The sequence below is a fragment of the Saccopteryx bilineata genome, chromosome 1 (genome assembly GCF_036850765.1).
Source record: "Saccopteryx bilineata isolate mSacBil1 chromosome 1, mSacBil1_pri_phased_curated, whole genome shotgun sequence".
NCBI classification, from domain to species: Eukaryota; Metazoa; Chordata; class Mammalia; order Chiroptera; family Emballonuridae; genus Saccopteryx; species Saccopteryx bilineata.
The window spans coordinates 48300127-48324999 of NC_089490.1; the positions used below are offsets into that span (position 1 = coordinate 48300127).

Genomic DNA, 24873 nt, shown 5'->3' on the forward strand with positions numbered 1-24873 from the left:
GGTGGTGCATACCGTACATGTTGGCCAGAGGGAGCAGCACTGTCAGGTGTGAGGAGATAGACGGGAAGGGGGGGGGGCTGGATGTGCTAGACCAGAAATTCCCCACCTTTTCCCCTTTCTCAGTGGTACATATTCAATTCCAGGCATAGTGCATTTCAAAAGATCCAGCTTGCAGCAGGACAACTGAATCCAATTGGACGCTGAGTGGTGCCTCCCTACGCCAGCCAGCAGGGATGCAAAGTAACTCATCCATCCCAGTGGGATGACCCATTGCAAATTCCAGTCGGTAGCATCTTTCCCAGTGTGATGGGACTTGGTGTTCTCAGCAGTTTAGCACATTGATCCACTATGAAAGTGGGGACGAAAGCTGTTTCCTTAGATTCCTATGTCTTTGTGGCATTAGGTATCACAGCAGGGGCCCCCAGTAGGACAACACTTCCTACTGGTTGGTCATTCAAATGTATAAAGCCTGGGATAGTATTTAAGTCTCCCCAGCCAAAGTGGTTTTACCTGTTATTAATTTAATCTGCTTCATTAATATTTCATTATTCTTTTTTGCCAACCCTACACATGTAGATCATAGAGGAGGTGAAAACCCTATTTAATTCCATGTTCTTTTTTCCAGTTTTGCATATCATGACCTTTGAAAGGTGACCCCCAATCATTGTCTATGTATTGAGGGTACGTGTACATGGTACTCAGCTTCTCTAAACCCCTGATGCTGGCAGCCTGGTTTGCATGGTGACAGAGAAACGCTTGTGGTAGGACAGGTGCATTTACAGTGTCCACACAAACCAAGGCCTACTCAGAACCTTACTCAGAGCGAGGGGGCCGATATAATCAATTTACAGTCCCCCAGTGGATGGGGACTTTATGGCCCCAGACTCCTTTGGCAGTTTGCCTCAGGCATTATTTAGAACACACAGGATATGCTTTTAACTTCAGTAACCAAATCACTGTATTTGAAGGGCAATCTGGCATATCCTTGGCAATATGCCATTCCATTCATGCACCATGGTGGCCATTCTTTCTAAGCACCCAGTCGACTGCATCTACTGAGAGGTCAGTTGTTAGGGCTATGTACATGAGCTAGGGCATCAGCTTCCTGACTGCCGCGGGATGTCAGCACCTACCAGCTGGTGGGAAACAAGGAGGGCTGCCTGGGGCTCTTGCAGGCTGGAGAACCCAAATGTCTTTCCACATATTCTGACCCTACAAAGGCTTATTGGTTTCTCATTGTCCAAGCCATAAGGTTGATTCCTGCAGAACAGCCTGACTGTCAGTGCAAAGGGTTAACAGCCAGGGCTCAAGAGTGATCACCAGTCACACAGGTCTGAGGTCAGCCTGCTGGCCTCTGTGGTTCATTCCTGTTCCCTTCCAGATGGTGTCAGTGTCGGGATGAATAGCACCTGCAGTCCTTGTGGAGGAGTTGCCCTGATTAGACCCATCTGTGTCTCAGGCGTCAGTGAGAGTCTCTCACACTTCCTGTCTGCAGACCTCACTGGTGGCCAAAGAAATAGACGTGGGGGCATTTGGAGAATCTACATACCAGTATCTAAAGGGACTAGGAGCACACACATTTCTAGAGACCATCGGCTGGTGAACAGGGTGCTCCTCTGATAAAAATAGGCACACCACTTAGCCAAATTGGGATTTGGAGCCTTGGCCGAGGTGGATGGATGGGACATATTCTCAACCCACCCCATAATAGGAAGAGAACTTCCTATCATTATATGTTGTCCTTCGTGAGAGACTCTACCTAAAGAAGTGCTATGTGTACAGCTAGGAGCTCTTGCGTTATGGGGCTATATTGGTATTTTGCCCACTTCAGAGCTGGGACAAAAATCCTATGAGTGCTCCCTCCTACTGTTGTCTCTACCATAGGGCCTAACCCATAGCTTCCAGAGTCACAGACACATCCACCTCAAATGGTAGCCCTGCTTGGGTGATGCCCAGAGCTTTTATCCATCTGCTTCACTAATATTTATGTCTTCTGAAAGGTGGCTTTCTGATCAGTCCAACATCAAAGATGTCTTGTCTCACAACTGGGCTCAGTGTGGTTATCAGTATCCTACACCAGTAGCTGGGAGCAGACAGGAGTATTTTGGCTTTTATTTCTTCAGTGAATGTGGCTTGATCAGAGCCTTCAAAGACTGAGGCATAGATGGTCTGTCTCATTCCCAACTCCCTAAGAATTTGCTATACCTCCTCTATAGATTTCTAGGGTCCCATGTGCTCAGGGAGACCTCCCTCATTGGGCCAAGCCACCCAACAAGCTAGAATAATCCAATCTGTAAGGTAGTGAGTGCTTTGAAGCTGAGTAATGTCTCAAATCACCCCTCCCCCCTCCCCCAGTGCCATGCAGGTCCTCCTGGAGGGCAGGGTGTACCGTGATGTTGATCGTTTTATTTGCCTCCTGATGATCAAAGAAATGTCATTCCCCCACCACTATCTCGTGCCACCCCTCTATCCCATAGCTGCACTAACCATTCCTGGATACTTTCCCTGCCCTTGTGTTGAAACTTGGCAGCTATATCAACAAGGTCAGTGAGCATATGACACTCTGGAAAAACAGACACCCCAAAAGTGGAGCAGCATTTGGGCACTTGCCACACAGAAGCATTAATATTCAAGAGAGGAGTCTAGTGTCACATGTACCATATCTCCCCGTGTATAAGATGCTCCCATGTATAAAACACACTTTAATTTGGGGGCCCAAAATTTGAAAAGAAAATGTATTACATAAAGTTATTGAATGTAAGTTTTTTTCATCATAAAATTCATACAACTCCTAATCGCAGTCAAAACTCCCATCCATTAGCTTGTCCTCATCTGTGTCTCATGACGAATCACTGTCTTCATATATCGCCTTGTCCTCAGTTCCATCTATGGCATTTGAAATGCCAGAACCACTGTATAAGACGCACCCAGTTTCTAGACCCAAAATTTTTCAAAAAAGGGCGTGTCTTATACATGGGGAAATACGGTAAATTGAAAAAAACCTTTACCCCCTTTTCTTCTAGCCCTCTTCTCCTACCTAAATTCTGAAGAAGCTGGGGTGGAAGAGCTGGCCTGCCGCCTCTGCATCCCAGGCCCATAAGTCTAAGTTCTGACCATGAGGCAGAAAAAAATGAGTACAAAATTGGACTTGGAATTAAATTTTTCAAGTGAATTAATGTGCACTGGATTGGACTGGAGTGTTCACTCTTGAAATGATGTAAAAGCAATGGCATCTGCCTGAGGTATGCTAACGGATACACAAAGAGTATATAACAGAACATAACTGGAGGAAGTGACGAAAGAAAAATAAAAACTAGTCTTGTACTTCTCGCAGTTCAGGCTATTCACCAAACCGGGTGTGTTACCATGGCGCGGAATCCAAGTTAGGTAAGGAAGGAAGTGAAGACAAGCAGGAGGGGATGGGTGGGAAGGGCATGGAGGGGTCCCTGCAGTGAGTGTCATAACGAGGCTGAAAACAGTTTCAATGGGGGTGCTTGAGTAGGTGAGCTGGAAACCCAACAAGTTTCCAAGCATGGGGAAACTTGTTTCCCCAAATTAAAGTGAGTGATTTCAAAGGAGTGGCAGCCTGACACAAGTCCACGGTCGAACCTTGCAGAGACTGAGTAGCTGAAGCTGAGTAACAGAAAACGTCTTTGACAATAAGTTCAATAACTGAGATAATGTTAGATTTGTTATCCAGCGTGAATGGTTAAGACACCTAGGTGATGGCAGACATTGGGTGGATAACAGCACTAATGCCTCTTCCGAATGGGGTGGAGTGACCGCAAGGTGAATCTAGGTGCGGCTGGGTATAAGCCTCCAGCAATAAAGGCTTTTTGTAGAAGGAAGGATTACTGGTTTGGAAACAGTGCTGAGGAGTGAGGAGGACATGTCCCTACCCACCCACTCTGGGAGGCATACTGTGTCTGCAGTACCTGCAGAGTCATGACAGGAGATGCTGGGGTTGTTCACTGAAGAAGCAAAGGATTTGGGGAAGTTTGTAGAAAATGGAATAGAAATTCCAGGTGGTCTAATGGAAGGGCTGGTGATAAAGGAGGGATAGAGAATTGACAGACGGAGTCAAGATTTTTAGAGAAATCTATATACCATGTGAAGAATGTTAAGCAGGGAACATGACACTGTCGGGTTTGCATCTGTGCGATCACCCTGGCATCTGTGTGAAAGACTTATTTGAGAGGCCAACATTACAATAAAAGAAACCATTTAAGAGACTGTTATGACAGTCATGACAAGAAATCCCAAGAATCTGAAACTCAGTAGTAACAACAGGGTGATTAAGATATATATAGAAGCTCAATCAGCTAGGCTTGATTGGTTGGATACAGAAGTAAAGGAAGGAAACGTTTTCAAAGACTCAAAATGCTTGTGGGAGGAACTTGGTGGTTGGTGGGGAACAATGGAAGAAAACCAGATTTAAAGGAAGATGTGTTCAGATTCGGATATTATTCAAAGACTAAAAACTTGAGTTAATCCCTAATGTAATTCATTTCCCCTCTTACATTGTAACAGAGTGGCTACTTTTAGTTTGGCACATAGCCACCCAAAATAAAGATAACATTTTACTCTTGTAGCTAGATGTAACAATGACTAAATTCTGGCTAATGGTATAGAATATAAAGTTGTTGTTTTAAGTTGTGTTTGCAACTTCCAGGAAGTGACCTTAAAAGAAGAGGTGGAATTTTCTTCACTCTCCCTTCCTGCAGGGGTAACATGGACATAATAGCTAGAAGTCTATTAACGGTCCTGGACTATAAATTTAACCAGACCACAAAAGGCACTGCAGCAACATAGAAAAAATTTGGAGCTTGGACTTCTTAAACAAGAAAAAGCAAGTTCTACTTGTTAAAGCCACTGTTATTTTGTGACTTTGTCCATCGCAGCTGAACCTAGTCCTAATAAATACAAGATGTGTTCATTTAGAAGTGTTTGTGGGACTTCAAGGAAGTATACATAGTTGAATATGCTGATAGGACAAGAGATCAGTGTTGGGAATGGTCTGTAAGTGACCAACATATAGGTCATTCCCTGAAAGTAAGTCTGTGTGCTTTTTTCTGATAGTCTTTAGCAGCCTGGATCTAAGAGTGAAAAAGTTAACAAATGTTCATTTAGACATTCACATCAAAATTCATTTTCTAACCACAAGAAAAAAGGTGATCTAGAGATCAATATTAATTTGTATTTAAAAGATTGCCTTTGAAAATAAAAGACAACACAGCTATTCTTGGTATTATTGGTTACTTTTTATAAGGCACTCAGACCTCGTGAGACTAGGATAATGAAAATCTCTTTTAATATGGAGAAATTATAACTAAACAAAATAAGAATCTTGTGTGTCAAATACAGTGCGCTAGATAAATAATACTCAGGAAAAATTGCATTGACTGTATTTGCACAAAAAATAAAATGTGATTTTGAGCACCTGCTTAGGTAGCATAATTCTTTAAACTCAAAAATAAGCAAATCTGAAAATATATATGTGTTGCCAATTGTTTAACTTGCTAAATTATTAATCCCTTTGTATAAAATAGTTTACAAAAGGTACTTAGGATCTATTTAAGTGTTATTTTGAATTTGAATTTTAAAACCTTTCTTATTATAGCCCACATTAGAAGCTATAACCTCTTCCCACAGTTATTTCAAGCTAGTTTCTTAAAAATCATAGCCCTACCTTAAAATATAAATTATAAATAATGTTTCTAATCATGCTTCCAATTTAAAGAGCTAGAAAAAGTGTATCAAGTTGTTCAGTGTTCCCCCAAAGAAATTTTGAATAAATAAACTAGCACTGACAGATGTGATTTTGTGGGGCATTAGTATTGTTTGTTAAACCCAGACTATCTTGCCTTTTCTCCCTATCACTTGTCAGAATGCATTCAATCAGGGGTTACAAAAATTATTTTAAAGTAAAGGTCAGCAAACGTAGTTACAAAGGAAATAGACTATGAAAATAGAAATCAAAACTTGTCTCTCAAGTGGTTATTAATTTTGTGTTTATCCCTAGTTAGAAATGGCTTGACCCCTCATCCCCTCTCTGAACACAGACTAGAAGGTGGTGAATCAGTGTCTGGCAACATCAAGAATCAAATCCACATCTACCAAAGAAAGAAGATAGAATTCCTTTGTGCCTCAGATCCACGTGCCTTGGGACCCTGCTGAGTCAGCGAGGAGAAACTGAAACCAGCTTCATGCTCCTGGTTCCGAGGTTCATCAAGGAGCACCAGAAACCCAAGTAAATCAGTGAGTAAAATAAATAGAACTTTGAGATTTAAAAGCTCCTACCCAGTCAATCAGTGTTCCCAGCGAAGGAGAAAGGAGGTGGGGAGCGTCTGATGATAAAAGAGGGATAAGAAAAAACCTAGAATTTTAGTCTTGTTCTGATACTAATTAGGTGAGTCTGCTTCTTCGTATATGAAGCAAAAAACAAAAATAGATTGGGATGATCTCACTTCTAACTGTAAAAGTGTATGTACTGGAAATTGATGAGGGCCATGAATTTAGCAATCTGCTGGAAAACTCGTGAACACAGTACACTCATTTATTGTCTATTTCTTTTTATCCCGATCTCCAGGAAGTATTTCACTCAAAGATGTTTTGCTCTGCAGCCAATTTTCCATCACTACCTCTCTCTCTTCAATTGATGTAAGTTCTTTCAAACCAACATTTACACTATTTTCTTTGATATTTAGAACGATGTTCTTTGCATTTGTAAAGGTGCAAAAGGAAAGTATCACAACATGTAAAATTTTCCATGAAGGAATTTTCCATTTTGCAATTCACCGTGCTATTGGGTAAAGTACGGTATAGAAAAGTGATTAAACGCATGCTAAATCATGTAGTTGTTAAAGGTTATTTGGTTGTTTGGGGTCTCCTAGGATACCTCGTTGTTTTGCCACCAACCCACATAGCCTCTACATTCTTTAAATAAAGTCTTTGGAATCAGCTTGGCTTTTTAAGGTTTTCACCACTCTCTATGACTTCACCATATCATTAAAAAATCTAAAGTTATTTAGCATAATTTAATATATTAGCAAGATTTGTAACCGTATCCAAGGATATTAACTTGTTTGTTGTAACAACCGCCTGAACAGTCCAAAAGGCCATTCAAAGAAAACAACATTCCATTTCAAATTTTCAGTAGTTTTATTGAAAAATGCCTCTTTTGTTTCAGAAATAAATAATATAAGGCAGTGAAATTCACAATCTGCAGTTAAAATATAAAAGCAGCAATTCTATGTTCATAGTCTTGCAAACATTTCCAACTGCTTTTGATAACTAAGAAACATGTTCTGGAAAAAAAAAAGTTCATACTAAATATACAACACAAACATGCAATTCCATCTCTGCAGAATAATCTGCAATTTGGCATAAATGTTAGTGTGTCTAAAACAAGGAGGTTTAAGGCAATATGAAATTGTATCCAGTTGATACAATAATTTCAGCTACATGGCTTAAGGTTTGTGGTTGTTAAAGGAGATGTATAAGAGCATTCTATGCCGCATCTTAATGTATAACAGAACATAGAAGAGGAAGATGAATAATTGCAATGGAGTTGACTTTTCCCTCCTTTTTGGTTTTAGGAGGGAAATTACTTGAATGCAATTGAATTGCAAATAAGTACTGGAAGAGATAAACTGCCCTCTCGAAATACACAGAAGTTCTGGGTTCCAGAACTTACTGCTTAACCTACGAGTTTCACTGAGGCTGCTGGCTATGCTAACAAAAGGCACAAGGCACGTTCTCTCCTTGCAGCTTTTGTGAACAAAGTATTTTGCAAGCATTTCAAGGGCCAAAGCAAAGATGTCTACAGACTGTGTGCAGCTAGCTAGGCTTCCTGCAGAAACAAGGTTCTCTACAGTAAAAGGGGGCTTTTGGATGAAGCAACGCCGGAAGACACATCGCAGATCAGACGTTCACTGCTCTAGCTGACCTGTAAATGATAATCCCAACACCTTCCCCCAGCCTGGCCACCCCGGGCGCGGTTTCAGGTTCACTGCCCCAGACTGCGGGGCAGGGCGCGGCGCCAGCGCGCGTGGGGAGGATGCTCGTCGCCAGGCTCGTCGGCGCCGTAGTCCTCGTACTCGTCAGTCCGCTCGGGCTCCACCGGCACGATGAAGGGCTCGCGCTCAGGCAGGTAGGCCCCGCCCTCGGGCACGTATGGCTCTGTCCGATTCAACATTACAGTTATGGTATGATTTGGAAGGTACAGACACAGCAAAAGCTAAACCATCACCCGAGGTGATGGCACTCCAGTCTTAATCTCATAACTATAAATATATAAATTACAATGTTCGGATTTACTTCTATTTGCATAGAGAATTTGGTGATGCTCAAATAAAGTAATGGCACTTGAAAAAAAAAAACCTTCAAAGATCCAGCAGTAAATACAATCATTGCACAAATACCTGGGAAGGGTCAGAGACTGGGCCAAAGAACTGTAAACGCAGAACCTAGGTAGGATTTTCGCAAATCCCCAAATAGTTGTTCATGACTTCAAACTCCTCAATTCAAAGAACAATTTGGAAAGATGAGGAGATGAGGGCAAGTACTGTCGGTGCCTAGAAACTGAACTCTGGAGGTGAAAGTCAGCTATCACCAGGTAAATACAGTACATGACATTTTCTGTGGCTGTCTCTCCCACAGACTGTTATAGCTTGTGGGTGAGGAACACCAGTGACTACAGCGAAAGAGGATGAAAAAAAAAAAGTGACTATAAAACTTTGATTTGAAAATTGTAATTACAAAACCCAAATGAGAGTACATGTACAAAAATAGTAATAGTGAGACACATGCCCTGAATCAGACACATCGCTAACAAGCAAGAGATGAGGAGATTCCATTCGGTGTTATTCCGGCACAGAGCAAGCAGCAGGCTTTGATGCAGAAGCTTACTGTATAGAATTGTTAAGTGATTTTAGTGGACAGGATCACATACAGATCATTTACAAGCCATAATTAGTTTATTATTTACATAAGACATTTCTCTTTAACCAGGTTAATTGTTTTTTCTCAAAATCGCATGATCTCTGCTGGTTAGTACTTTTATTTTGCGCCTCTTTCACAACTGAGGCTTCTCATGGCCGTGTGTTTGAACTTTTTTTTTTAATAATAATTTTCTACATTATTACTGAAATGCATCAGGCTTATGAACTAACACCACTGCTTTTGTCTCATTCAAGTTAGTATAGAGTCTCCCCCCCGCCTTTATGATGTTGACCCGGTTCATTAACCATATCTGTGGTGAGATTTCCATACAGACTCATTTCCTAATAAGCATGTGCGCAAACATCTCAGAGACAGGATTTTCATGTATTCAAACTGTAAGCAGCACTGGCGACTTAGAAAATTTGTTAGCCGGAACCTGAAACAGGTCAAAGATGATAGTTTTTAAAAGTTGAATTACTATGCAAAAAATATATAAACACATCCATCTACGTATGTAATGGTTAAGGTATATATATATATATATCCATATATTTTCAGTTATTCACACGTACCATAAGGCAGAAGTGATTTAAATTGAATTTATAAAGCATTCAACTATAATTACATGAATGGGTTGCATGAGAAATTTACAGTTAAGTCATTATAACTTTTGGCCATATGTAAGTATTCACATAAATATATAGATATATAGATATTTAGATATCCAACTACTCATGCACTATTTGCTAGTAGCCAACCATATCAAACAGCAGTATCATTTTTAAAACTTGCAAGATGCTTGAGGGTAAGCTGATGAAAAAGTCACCATTGACCACAGCCTGACTTTCTTATTCCAGATCAGCATATGTCCCGTCCCCACATTTCCCAAATCAGACATAAGAGAAGTGAAAAACTAGAATTTCAGTACTAATTCCTTTAAAAAAAATTATGTTCTAGATATTATAAATATTAATTCTATAGACTGTGTGAGACAGTGAATCTTCAGTTGTCTGCATCATGTTATCATATACAGGGTGAGGCAAAAATAGTTTTCTAGTTGTAAGAACATGAAACACAGATTTTATTTTATATTATTGTTTATTAAGTATTGTATTATTTCCCATATGTACAACTATAAACGTACCTTTTGCCCCACCCTGTAGTTTGCCTACATGTTAGGTTCCAAATCTATATACATGTATATATACTCTTAGCATTCTACAATTGTTACTCAACAAACCCTTGTTCCCAACCTTTAGGTTAGGGGGGAAAAAGTCATTTGGTAGCATTCTTTGAACTTTCAGAATAAACAAGGAGAGTTTTAGGATGTGAATTGGTAATTGTAGAAATATTTTGGAAGGGAGAAAAAATAAGTACTCAACTCCTACCAGTGAATTAATGTTTTATACTTTTAGAGAGAATAATATTACTACATAATCAAAACACACAACTGGAAAGGTTGTTATCTTCAAGAAATACTCAAATCAATCTTCCTTCAATCCTAGGGAACTTCATTTCCAGAAAGGCTCTTTATTCAGGTGCCTCTGGGTTCCTACAATGACAACCACCTACCTGGATAGCCTTGCCCGTTGTATGGGATGCTGGCACACTGGGATGAGTCACAGTACCCAGGAGGACCTGGGGGCCCTCGGATACCTGAGTTTCCGGGACGACCAGGGGGGCCAGGAGGACCTCTGGAACCTGTAGACCCTGGTGGACCCGTTCTGGATTCTCCTTGTGGACCTAGTGTAGAGTTAAAACAAATATTTCCTCTCCTGTCAAATACACTCCTGGGGCAATCAACAATACTTTGGCAACTCTACTGCCTCAAGACTAGACGACTCACTCGTATAGGATAAGAAAATACTTCTTTATGAAATCACCAATATGAACCAAAGTGTGGAACTTTCTTATAAGTGATTCATCAAGAATAAATGTCAGAAATCTAATTGCTTTAATGGTTTTATTTATTTTTTTAAAAAAACTGACTTAGCAAGAATTAAGCCAAACTAAAGATATCAATGAGTCTTCTGGCTTTCCCCCACTCACAGAGATAAGACCGCCCAAAGGAAATGGCTGTGCTGGCTGGCCTAGACTGCCAGGGCAACACAGAGAACCTGCTCCATGCCTCCTCGCTATGGGAAGCAATGTTATCTCTGGATCGAGTGATCCTCATGGCTAACATCAGTGTAAACATGTAACTACTGAGGTTGACCGTGGCTGTAAGGGTCTCGTGGACATTATAGTGAAGAAAAAAATTCATTTCTAACCTAGTAAAAGAAATGCATAAAACAACTATATAACTACTATTTCTTTCCAAAGTGTCAATAAAGAATCTGTAAGTGAAATTTTGTGATGTCCCAGGCTTATTAGTGAGCAGATACATTTTTCAGTCTGCTAACAACATCTTGAAGAACACACTGGAAAAAAACAAACAAACAGGAAGTGACACCGTTCTTAAAAGCTTTGAGGCCAAACAAAACAAATAAGAATTCCGTAAAAAAAAAAAAAAAAACAGCAACCGTCTGTGTTCCTGACTCTTACCCTTCTCCATTCAAGCAATAGTGAATGTTTAATAGAACACATTTAAACATTTTTTTGAGCAAAGAGAACATAAAAATGAGGAGGTTGTACAAATAGAACTTCTTGATAAAATATAACCCACTATGATAGCCATGCCTGAAGCTAACATGATGAGGTTGTGAATCTCTTGGGGGATGTGTGGTCTCTCAGTATTTACAGCATTTATTTATTTATTTATTTATTTATTTATTTATTTACTTTAAAAAATTTTAACAGAGACAGAGAGATAGTTAGAGAGAGGGACAGATAGGGACAGACAGATAGGAAGGGGAAGAGATGAGAATCATTAATTCTTCATTGCAGCTCCTTAGTTGTTCATTGATTGCTTTCTCATATGTGCCTTGACCAGGAGACTACAGCAGAGTGAGTGACCCCTTGCTCAAGCCAGCGACCTTGGGTTCAAGCCAGCAACCTTTGGGCTCAAGCCAGTGACCATGGGTCGTGTCTATGATCCCATGCTCAAGCCAGCCACCCCGCGCCCAAGCTGGTATCCCAGTGCTCAAGCTGGATGAGCAAGTGCTCAAGCCTGCGACCTTGAGGTTTTGAACCTGGGTCCTCCACGTCCCAGTCCAATACTCTATCCACTGTGCCACCACCTGGTCAGGCTATACCATTTATTATTTTGTGTACTAGCAGACTTACCTGGGGGGCCAGGAGGCCCTCGAGCCCCTGGAGAACCAATACCCCTTTCGCCTTTCTCTCCTGGCAAACCTAAAGAAGACAGATAAAAGCACAGGGAAGAAATTACTGGGAAACGTAGTTTTCATTTTAACTGATAATACTTGATTCAAGTAATTGATTTCCTTTAGTGAAAGCAGAACCTAATTTTTCACAGAAGTTCATGCTTTAAGCCAAGTTCTTTCTAGAGATTTGTGTAATCCCAGATTCATGGCCAGGAAACAAATCTGGCTACACATCAGGGGAAAACTCACTTGAAGGAAACAACCATGTCTAATATATATTTTTAGAAACAGTTATTATGAACAGAAATCAAATAAATAGTTACAACTCATTGAAAAATATCTTATCTTTAGTAGCCTTATTAGTACAACAGCAAAACCATCAGAATTACGAAAGAGTCTACATTTTCTCCAAAACATTAACAGCTACTTTGACAAAAATGGGCACTCAGAGTTCTTACACATCTGAAATCAGATAATCCTATCTGCCTTTTCCTTCAATCATACTTCTCTATCATAAAATAACGTGAAGCAAACACACAAGACTAGTGCCACAGCCTGAATAAAGAACCAAAAACTTTTGGATCTAAAGCTGTAGGGCTACTTAAGTACATTCAGTTGCTGCCCAACTCTTGCTAACCACAACGATGAATGAGATTCTAGTGCCTGATTTAGTTTGCCTGAAGAAGAAGACAGGTTCACAGACACACAGCTCTTCTGGGGCTGTCCAAACAAGACAAGCTCAAGTCGTTTGCCAAGATCAGTCCTCCACATACTTTTCAGCATCTCCCAGCTCCTATACTTGCAGATTCCCCCCCCCCCTTTATGCTTATGCTGCAGCCAGAAATGCCTACCTCGTTCCCCTGGGGGTCCCTGCATGCCCGGGGCGCCCGGGAAGCCTGGTCGCCCCCCAGGTCCTGGTTCTCCTCTGGCTCCTGCACTGCCGGGGGGACCTGGGGGACCCGGTGGGCCTGGCTGGTTACGACTGGAGTGGTAATCATTTGGAATCTGATTCAGCATCTGGTTGAATCTGTTCATCTGACCTATAAATAGGAATAACACGTGTTAATAAATCCAAAAAAGGAGGGATGAGAGGGTGAAACTCTTTTTTCTTAGTGTTTAGTGAAATCCATCTCTATTCCTCCTCTGTCCAGGAAACATTCTAATTATAACCCTAAAAATAAAATAAAACTCTCCAGTCACCAAGGACAAAATGATCTCTGATAAATAACTATCTCCACAAAATACTGACCAAGTAGGCCACAAGCATTACTATAAACAGAAACAAGTTGTAAAAGTTTAATATGGCTCTGAGAGAAAGCCCTGATGTTTGTCAGATGACGTTACTCAAAAGCAAACCTTTTCTAAGTTAAGAAATGATGCCACTCTTCCGTGTACATAAGGTCATGATAATCAGGAGTTAGTGTAAATTGGAATTGTCTGTAGGATATGTTGAAAAATAGAGATTTGGGGGCCTCATCTCCAAAGAAACTGGCTCCCCAGAGCTAGAGTATGGCCCGGGAACCCTCATTTCTAATGAGCAGCACAGGGGTGCTAATGCTGGTGTTCCTAGGGACCAAGGCTTCTGACAGGGTCACCCTGAGTTTAAGGCCATACTTGGTTTTCAGGCACTGAGCTTTATTAATAAACTCATTAGGCCTCATGGAATAAGAAGAAAGAGTCTGTGAAAAATAAAGAGGCCATAAAAAATGCCCCACCAGAATGGACATTTTTTTTTTTTTTTATCAAACAAGACTGGGCAGGCCTCCTTTCTTAAAGTCATACAATAACTTAAGGTCTTAATTTAAAAGATCCAATGTTTTCTGCTTCTATATACATCCAGATAAGATCATTAAAAATCCCACAATATGGAAACTGAAAAGCTCTTTTAAAATATTATTTTATATCAGAACAAATATAGAGATAAGAGGCTTTGTATTACCTTGAGTTATAATTTTATCTTAATGACAATCATTAAAATATCACTAGCCTTATCTAACTGGCTATAAAACTGACAATGTATAAAATAGGAGATCATCAAAAATGAAATAGAAACATATCTTAGAAATTTTATGACTCAAACTCTGTATTTTCCTGGAATTAATTAAAAACAATTCACACATTAAAAAGAAACAAATTTACCACTTATCAATTGTTCACAGACTTGTCTTGCAACTGCCCGCATCATGTTCTGAGAAGCAATGTCTCCCTTGTTAATTAAAGCAATGAGAATCATTAGCATATTATTCCTATAGTTTCAGACTTCAATGTTTTACACATAAAATAAATGTAAGTCAAATTTTAAGAAATACATACTCTATCGCCTTTCTCTCCTTTCAATCCAGATGGACCCTGAAATATAGGAATTTCATGTTAGAAGGTAACAAACATAACCTAAAATGATTCATGAATAAACATGATGATGAAGAGGGCAAGGCCTGCTTTCTAATAAATTAGCAAGATGACACATTACAACATTACATCTACACTGACGTTATTCACATTGTCCTTGTCTGTTAAAAGCAATCTAATTCCCTCCCTCCACTCCCTCCCTCTGAAGCACATGACCTCCAAAAGAGTACTGAAGTGTGAATTTTAATACAATTTAGAAGTTATGTACTAGGCATGCATTTTATGATGCCATTCACAATATAATCCTGGAACTGAAATACATATGAAAATTACTCTTAGTAGCATTATACTTTCTTGACATCCCCAGGGTTGGCAACGCAACAGGTTATTGTGGAGTCTCCATGAGATTAATCTTGATTCAGTCTTAGTAAGAACCATTGGGCTTTTGTCATTTCCCTAACTAAACATGTATCTCTAACTTCTTCCAATGATTTTTTTGTGTATTGGGTATAAAAGGAACCACATGTCTCCCTTATTAACCGTATGGTCCCTGCTCTGTCAGGCCTCCCACTGGCCATAAGAGGATACTATATGGAAAAAGTTTTCCTTTTAGTGCAAGGAAGTGTCTTTTAGTAACGTACTTCAAGGTTGCCAACTGCTATCACAGAAAGAACATCCAAACCATTGAAAAATATGATGTTCAGATTCTGTATCCCAAACCAAATCACATCTTACAGTCTCCAAGACTTCTGCCTGAACTACTTCAATAGCCTCCTAATCGGCCTTCCTGCTTCCTGGGTTACCCTGTTAGAGTCTATTCTCCACCCAGAAGACGGAGTAATGTTTTTTGAAAGGAGAATTAGATCATGTCACTCTTTGACTTCAACGGCCTCTTAAGACACTTAGAATAAAAGAAGAATTCCTTATCATTGGCTCGATGGTCCACATGATCACCTCTGCTCAGCTATCTGAAACGGTCTTTAATTTCTCTCCCCTTCACTGCCTTGACTTCAGGTGTCTGATCCTCTCTGCTGTTCCATTCATATACCAGACTCATTCTTCCCTCAGGGCTTTATTCACACTGTTCCCACTGCCTGGATTCCTCTTCCCACAGCTCTTCAAACAGCTGGCTCCCTCAATTCATTCCACCGCCTCCGAAGGGTTCTGACTACAATATTTAAATAGCCACCTCCCACACCACAATTACTCTCTAACTCCTTAGTCTATTTGGGGTTTTTTTCATGTCATTCATCCTCACCACAAATATTTATTCCTTTTTTTTTGTTTCTATTCTTCACTAGAATCTCCATGAGGGCAAGGACTTTGTCTTCTTTGTCATTATATCCCCAGACCCTAAAACATTGACTAGAACATTTAGGCATTAAACAAATAGGTGTTAGATAAATTAATAAATATATATCCCCACAAGAAATCCTTGAAAACATCTTCTGTATAATATCAGGTGTTGTAAGTTAGCAGGAAGATAAAAACTGGTTATAACAGCTTATGACATAAGCCAGTGATTTTCAACCAGTGTGCTGCAAGAATTTTGAAACATGCAACATCTGACTAATCAGGGGAACAGTCTTCTTTTTCCTTAGATTGTCAAATAAAAAAGAAATGACAGGAGCCAAGACAACAATAGCCATCTGGTATGAATGAATCATAATTATACTGATTTTTGGTCAGATCAGCAAAAAAACACACTTTTGGTGTGCCACAGAATTTTAGTAATTAGTTTATGTGTACCATCAGATGAAAAAGGTTGAAAATCGCTGACATAAGCTAACAGGGGTTGAGCTAAGCTTTCTGCTAACACCTTTATATACCCATCCGCTAGTTTACAATACAGAAGTGAAAGGTAAGATAGACTACAGAAGAATAAAAGAGGAAATTTGCCACCTTAGAGAAAAAGAATGATTAAAGGAAAAAAGGAGCTGGACAAGGTCTAAATAAATGTTACAAGTTATAATCATAAGATAAACTGGAGTTGGGCTCTCCCTTTGTCAAAAGTACTAGACTGTTATGAAAACTATTATTACTGAGTTTGGAGCCTTTTATAAGTTTCAGGAAAATTTTTTTTAACATTTACTGCTACTTTGGAGATTGTTCCTGATGTGCTTATTTTAATTTACTGCCACTCTGAAAACTGTTCTTGTATATAGTTTGTAGAAGTCATCTTTATTGTCAGCATCTAAAGATCACATTTCAAGTCAAGGAAGTAGTTTCTTTCAGGTTTCTAGCTGTAGCCATCAATCACATCAGTAGTAGTCTCACGTAAGACTCTTATTTCGATCATAGTAAAACAAAACAGAATTCTGAATAGGTAGAAGAGCTCCGTGTACTTTAAACTGCTCTTGTGAAGTTTCTTCTATGATACATTGAGGAAAAGAGAGTGATAAAATCATGTGCTAGGGTATACACAGATTATAAAGTATATCAGGAGTCCTTTCATCTTTTTTTGTGTATGTGTATGTGTGACAGAGACAGAGAGAGAGGCAGAGAGGGACAGACAGACAGAAAGGCAGAGGGATGAGAAGTATCAATTCTTCATTGCAGCTCCTTAGTTGTTCTTTGATTGCTTTCTCATATGTGCCTTGACTGGGGGGCTATAGCAGACTAAGTGACCCCTTGCTCAAGCCAGCAACCTTGGGTTCAAGCTGGTGAACTTTTGCTCAAACCAGATGAGCTCACGCTCAAGCCGGCGACCTCGAGGTTTTGAACCTGGGTCCTCTGCATCCCAGTCTGATGCTCTATCCACTGTGCCACTGCCTAGTCAGGCAGGAGTCCTTTAATCTTTATGTTGCTTGTTTAATTTTATGTAAACACAGAAGGCAACCCATGTCATACAAATATTCTACCTTAAATTTATATGACATTAAAATTTTTTAAAACTTGGGTTTATGTAACTTGGACAACACTTAAGGAAACAGAAATCCAGTGCAGAGAACAGCTAATAGTTGGACTCAATTGTCCTTAAGATAACTTTTTATATTTCAGAATTCTATCTAGCAAGATTAAAATCTCATATCGTACATAAAATAAGGAAGAACTTATAAAGTCTATGAAGCCCAATAATCATTACAAATACTTCTGGATATTTTAAGAACTTCAAATTCAGTTTTGAAGATACTAATTTGAAATAACAGATATGCCTAATACCATCTCAATGACTATTTTAACCAAAACACCTGACTTAAAAAAGGTTAAATTAGATGTAAACTGGGCAATATAAAAAAGTAAAATAGCCGATTAGATCAATCATTTCAGTTCTGAGTCTGATGTTCTTAGCATCCTTGAGGAAAGGGAAAGAACGAGTGGCTGGCTGGATGACCCTGCCCAAGGGCTCGCTGCATATGGAAGCACCAGGCGCCATCAGCATGTATTTCTCTTATGTTAAGCAGCATACCATTGCTAAATAAAAAGAGTCATTCTGCTGACCCAGCTTGGAGTGTTTACACAGTGCAGAAATATGTGTCTTGGCTGGTAATCCCTTTCTCCTTTTAAAGAAACCCTATAACCACAGTTTTCATCCCAGAATATTCTAACTCAGAGAGAAAAACTTTAGGACTGGTACCAAGTTAATTCCATGGGTTTAGAATTGTTTCAACAAATTCTTCAAACACATTACAGCGAAGATAACATAAATACGCCAAAGCCTTTCAGTCTCCTCATCATTGCCTCCCTCGTTCTCGATGCCACAGTGACATGACTCTAGATATGCCAACGTTCTACTTACTGGTCTGCCGTGGTCTCCGGGCTTCCCTGGTTTCCCACTCGGTCCTGTGACTCCCGGAGAGCCCGGGGTTCCCTACAACGCACAGGTCAGGAAAGAGAATGTTATGATGAAAGAAAAATCCCATCTAAAGTAAACAAACCAAGTGGCCGGCTTTAAAGCTTTTAAATCAAACAGCAAATGGTCACATTGTAAGGAAGAGTTAAGCTAAATTTTAGGTTAACATAAAGGGAAAAAATCTTGAAAATGCCCATGCTCTCTTTATTGACCGTGGAATTCTAAAATATATTTTTAGACCATTTGAAAAACACACATATATATATTTAATTGGTTTTACAATTCACAAACTGTGATCTCAGTAAATTGGTTACAAAGTAAATCTGCAGAAAGCAATTCCTGTTTTTCAGTTCATTTCTATTACATAACCAGACAACCCATCAAAAGACAGGAGAGAAAACTGGCTGGAGAAGAAATTAAGAAGGTAGCCAGATTTTTTCCCCTTCTAAATTGGGCATCATTGTGGCCGAGTCTTCCCTTGTCTGCTGGAAACTGCACTCTCAGCCTAGAAATTCACTCTTAGTGCATTCTCCATTCTTCCGTTCTCTTGTCATATCAACACCCTTCATCCCATTAAAACTCTGAAAATCTCTCCTTGTTTCTTTTAGCACAGCTTCAAGGCATGTGAGCCATGTGTTACTAGACTAGTTATAATATCTACTAACTGATACATTATGTTCTAAAGCCTAACATTTCCTTAAAATGAAATCATCAGATTTAGTAAAATAATTAATCCTTTACTTCATCAATTATGAAAAGTTTAAGCTCTATAGTAAATATTTCAAATGAACGTTAACTATACATTTAAACTCCCCTTTACCTGAAAATATACATAGTAAAAATAAATAAGATTATTCTAACATAAGCTATTGAATCACATCCTGCCACGAGACATGAAGAACATCCATCGTCTCAAGCAATGTAACTGTGGTCTCACCTGGACACAGGTATACAGGTGCCACTTTCAAAATCATTGACTTCAGCATTTTCTCCAAAGATCCTAAATAGAAGACCTCCTTGTGTAAAATTTACTCCCTCAGAATGACTGATAGCTATTCAGTAATAAATGTCTTTAAAATTCAAGTAGCATAGGCCACAGATTCTTAAAATTGCAAAACAGGAAGTAACCAATAAGATCACAAAATTCCATCACTCAATGCGGGGATGGAAGACCCAAGACAGTAACAATTAGTGGCCTAGTTATTTAGGAATATTTCCCTATTTTTCAACTATAACTTGATTTAAAAAAAAGAAAAGGAAAAAAAAAACCCTGTATCTTAACACATCTGTTTTCTCTAGCCCATTTTGATTTAGAAAAATAAAAACAAACAACAACTTCAATAGTGTAGTCCATAGCAGAGGTGGAATACACCTCAAAAGCCAAGGTACCAGGTCCTTCTCTAGCAAAGTGGGCGCAGGAGGACAGCTATGTAAGCCATTCGGTTCTTACCGGTGGCCCAGGTGGGCCCCTGGGTCCCATTGCGCCATCTTTTCCAGTAAAGCCCTATTGTAAAAAAAAATTAGTTACAGATTAGTGAGATAATGACCAAGGGAAAAGAAAAAATGCTAAACAGGTTGCACATGAAGGAAGAGGATTTAACCCAATTTGCCATTTGTAAGTAACCTTGCAATATAAAGATTTTTTAAAAAACTTTACAATTTAACTTAATGCCTTTTACTGAAAATTAATTTCTATACTCATTCATTTATGTAGTTATAATTAAAATCATTTTTTAAATATTTTTTTAAGATTTTATTTATTTATTTTACAGAGGAAAGAGAGAGAGAGAGTGAGAGAGAGAGAGAAGAGGGGAGGAGCAGGAAGCATCAACTCCCATATGTGCCTTGACCAGGCAAGCCCGGGGCTGTGAACCGGGGACCTCAGTGTCCAGGTTGCCGCTTAATTCACTGTGCTACCGCAGGTCAGGCTAATTAAAATCATTTTAAGAGTCAAACTAATCTACAAAGAAGGCATTTCTTTCTTGAAGATACTAGCTTTTGCTTTTGTAAAAGTGTGAGGAAGTTTAAAGAGAAACTAACCCTTTCTACTGCAAAGTCCATGTCCACAAGCTGGACTGGGAAGGGTCAAAGTGGGTGAGAGAAATGTTGCTGTGAAAGGCACACGGTCTCCTAACAGAGAAAGGAGAGGCCCAGAACCTGATTAGAAACCTCCTTCGTTCATTCTCTAAGCCACAGCCAGACCGCCAGGGCAGGGCAATTGCTGTCTCCACTCATGATGAATTTCTCTCCTCCAACCAAAAAAAAGAGTCAATGCTGTCTTAACCATCCTCCAATTGAAACAAAGAAAATCCTCAATCTTCAGTTAATTTTTATTTTAGTGGCCCATATCCCCTCATCTCACAGCACAGGCCAGACCCCATCCATGTCCAGCTGACCAGGAAGGACAGAGACTTGTCCCAGAGGCACAGCGCACCTCCTGCAGCCTCGCTCTCTGGCTCTCACGCCTCTTCTCCAAACGGTGCCAGATGACCTCTGCCTGGAATGAGTCACTCAGCTAGCCACTTAACAGCCCTCCCAACAGCAGGGCCCTGAAATCCAGCCGAGGAGTTCTGAGTCAGATCATTTTTTTTATGGGTGTTGCATTCCTCTGTCAAAGGAGATTTTTGTCTCATTTTCTGCAGAGAATAAGAGTGATAATTTCATCCATATTCCTGGATTCTAGCAAGAGTCAAGAACGTTTGGATCACTGCCTGCATGAAGTATCCACGCTTCCATTGATTTTATAGCAGGAAGTTTAAACTGTTTCTTTAAAATTGTTAGAAATATTACACCCTTACAAAAGTTTTTTTTTCAGAAACTTATACAGATTAAAATTTCAGACTGTTTTCTGGAAGATCTAAGCCTGCTTAATAAAAAACAGACTTCAAGTTCATCAGATGTAACATCAGCGTTGCTTCTGAGAGCCACTTAAGAAGCGAAAATGTGCTGGTAGTATTATTGTTTGGACAGTTTGAATGGATTTTCTTCCATCTGAATTTCTCCAAATGTTATATAAAACATGTTTTTCCCCCTTTTTTTTCTTTCTTTTTTAAGTAACTAACATATTTATGAATAACCCTCCTTTAGTCAGCCTAAAAAATCATTTTCTTTTTTCCAGTTTTACAGAGGTATAAGTGACAAATATATGCATATATATATGCATGTACATTACCTTGTACATGTTTTGATATATGTAAATATTGTGAAATAATTACCACAATCATAACCATCATAATCATAATTATATCCATCACCTCAAATAGTTATTTTTGAGTGTGCTGAGAACTTATAAAATCTGCTCCATTAATACATTTCAGTATACAATATAGTACTATCAACTACAGACACTACACTCTACTAGAGATCTCCAGAACTTATGTCTCCTGCATAACTGAAACTTTGTGCCCTTGATCAAGTCTGCCCCTGGCAACCACCATTCTACTCTCCGCTTCCCTGAGTTCAACTTTTCTTAGATTATACACATAATGACATTAAGCAGTATTTGTCTTTTTTTGTGCTTGGTTTATTTCACTCAGTTTAATGTCCTCCAGATTCATCCACGTTGTCACAAATGACAGGATTTTCTTATTTTTTAAGGCTAAATTGCTTTCTATTCTCTATATATCACATTTTTTGGTCCATTCATCCACTGATGGGACACCTAGGTCTGATCAATTATTTTCTTTAGTAGAAATATGTATCTAGGTTGAAGAGAATTTTATTCCAATGTCATCATCAGAGGTATCTGCAGAACTTTGTGCTATAATTTTATTATCTATTTTCAAAGCTGTAGCAGCTATTACTGTTCTTCCCCATGTGAGGGGGGCTGAGACCACCAATGGAAGTCTTCATAGACACACACATATTAGATACCTGTGCATGCATTTCTTTTGTTACTTCTTAACACTCCTCAAAGCTGTGTCTCATTTTGAAAATCATTCATGTTGAAAACAACCCATGCATTCTGTTCCTACCAACTCTACCTTGGTAACAATCTTCCTTCTCCACCATGGTCCTTGGCTTTGCTCCCCTGAGTTTCCTTCCCTTCTTTCCACCACAAGGTTTAAGTTTCTTCTTTCCTTCCTTCCTTCCTTTTCCCTCCTTCTTTCCCTCCCTCCCTCTCTCCCTCCTTTTCTTTTTTATTTGCTTCTTTCTTTATTTCTTTTTTTCTTCCTTTCTTTACTTTCTTCCTTCCTGCCTGCCTTCTGCTTTCCTTTCCTTTCTTTTCTTTTTCAGTGAAGATGCTTATATCCAAAGTCACCTAACTTTCTAAAATTATGTTCCATCAGCACCGTACTTTTAATATTAGCAGTAGAGAAATAATAAGTGGTGGATAGGTGTACAAGGCTGTGATGAAAAGAGGGCAATGGTTTCCTGAAAAGTCTCCTCACACTGGGAAACTTGGGCAGCCTCAACACAAAGCTGGATTCTCAGATCAGAATCTGAGAGTGGGAAAGCCCAATCCTTCCCATTCCCTCATTTTTCAGAGAAGCGGTGATAGTGGTGATGGCTGCCAGACAGCCAGTTCAAAAAGAGAATATTGATGAGACTTGCACTGGCAACCTATCATGTCTGCACAAAGCCCACACTGAGTGGGAGAGATGAGCCCAATAAGGCTTCATTCAGTAGTAGCAGCAGCAGCAAGTGACTCAGCCCATCATCACTTCTTGGTTGTGGTTTTTGGGGTTTTTTTTCCTATTGCTTATTATTGTGAAATAAGAATTAAAAAAAAAACCTAATTCTAGTTTCAAAAGATTCAGAGAAAAATGCATATGTGTGTGTGTGGGGGTGGGGGGTGCGCATGCACGCATATATGTGTGGGTGTGTTAACTCCAGAATACTGTTTTCGCTTTCACCTCATTCTCAAACTCAAAAGTAGGCATAGGAGAAAATAAAATTCATCAGCATATCATCCACCATTTGGCATTATCTGGGCAAATCTTTGCTCCATCTGAATGACTTCCCTCTTTTGTCTAGTGGTGTCTTGGAGGTATTAACATTAACAAGTTGATGGAGTATCTTTTTATTGAATTTATTGAGATGACACTGATTAACAAAATAAACAGGTTTCAGGTCTCTAATTCTACAACACATCTTTGTACACCGTATTGTATTCACCCCCAAGTTAAGTTTTCGTCTATCACCATTTATCCCCCCACAATCTCTTCTACTTCTCCTCCACCTCACCCCGGTGATCACCATATTATTGTCCATGTCCTTGAGATTTTTCTTTCTTTTTTTGTCCTTTTTTGCTCAATCTCTCAACCCCCCTCACCCAGCACTGCCCCTGACAGCTGTCAGCCAGCTCTCTATGAGTCTGTCTCTATTCTGATTATTAGTTCATTTTGTTCATTAGATTCCACATATGAGTGAAATCATACAGTACTTGTCTTTTTCTGACTGTCCTATTTCACTTAGCATAAGGCTCTCCAGGTCCATCCATGCTGTCACAAAAGGTAAGATTTCCACTTTTAAATTGAATAGTATTCCATTGTGTAAATGTACCATAGCTTTTTTTATCCAGTCATCTACTGATGGGTACTTGGCTACTTCCAGATTTTGGCTATTGTAAACAGGACTGCGATGAACATAAGGGTGTATATATTCTTCAGAATTATGGTTTTGGGTTTCTTCAGATAAATTCCCAGAAGTGGAAGGTCTGGGTCATAAGGCATTTCCCTTTTTAATATTTTGATATCTCCATACTGCTTCCCACTGTGGTTGTACCAATATGAATTCCCACCAAAAGAGCATGATGGTTCCTTTTTCTCCACACCCTTGCTAACACTTATTGTTTGTTAATTTATTGATAGCCATTCTGACCGTGTGAGGTGATATCCCATGATGCTTTTAATTTTCATTTCTCTGATGTTCTCTGATGGTTGGTGATGTTGATTAATATAAAAAAAATTAGAAAGAACTTATTAAATTGAACACTAAAAAACCCCAAATAACCCAACTTAAAAAATGGGTAAGGGACCTATATAAACACATCCAAAGAGGACATACAGATGGCTCATAGACATATGAAAAGATGTCCAACAAGCTGATGCTTTTAATGACAGCTATTATAGCACTGGCTCTCTAAGATTCTGCAGCTAGTCATAAGTTTTAACTTTCAATTAATCAGAATACAGACTACTCTCAGACTATTGTCTGAACCAGAGGATATTGAAAAGTCATTAGTTCTTTTGTTCTGAGCAACTAAAAAAATCTCATTAAGACATCAGATTAATGGCAGTATGAGAGATACTCCTGATCTCTCCCCTTGATATTTCAACAAATTGAACAGATATAACACAGCAAAGGAATCCCAGCTGGGCTCACAGGCACACCTGAATAGTCCATGCACCAAATGGACTAAAGGTGGGACAAGATGAAAAGGGAGGTGGAAGATAAAATGCATTTGCAATGGGCTCTGGAGAGGAGACAAACTGAGTGATTGGGTTTTTTTTCTCTGCTGGATTACAGGGAGGAGGGAAGCTCAGGCTGTCTGGGTTTTGTATGGAGAGGGAAACCTGG

At 39.3% G+C, this 24873-nt stretch overlaps 1 protein-coding gene across 3 annotated transcripts in view; it reads right to left on the reverse strand.

Moving 5' to 3' along the window:
- Window positions 1-7156: 7156 nt before the first annotated feature.
- COL12A1 (collagen type XII alpha 1 chain) overlaps window positions 7157-24873 on the reverse strand; it is a 125270-nt gene continuing 107553 nt past the window's right edge. For 2 of the 3 annotated variants that reach the window (XM_066253727.1, XM_066253717.1), the window contains 8 exons: window positions 19802-19855; window positions 18298-18369; window positions 14523-14558; window positions 14349-14415; window positions 13061-13249; window positions 12169-12237; window positions 10516-10686; window positions 7157-8181 (listed from right to left, as the gene is read on the reverse strand). In XM_066253727.1, the coding sequence (XP_066109824.1) occupies window positions 8009-8181; window positions 10516-10686; window positions 12169-12237; window positions 13061-13249; window positions 14349-14415; window positions 14523-14558; window positions 18298-18369; window positions 19802-19855 (831 nt within the window). In that variant the 3' untranslated portion in view covers window positions 7157-8008. Of the gene's footprint in view, window positions 9380-10515; window positions 10687-12168; window positions 12238-13060; window positions 13250-14348; window positions 14416-14522; window positions 14559-18297; window positions 18370-19801; window positions 19856-24873 lie in introns of all 3 variants that reach the window. The other variant, XM_066253726.1, reaches the window with a different exon arrangement.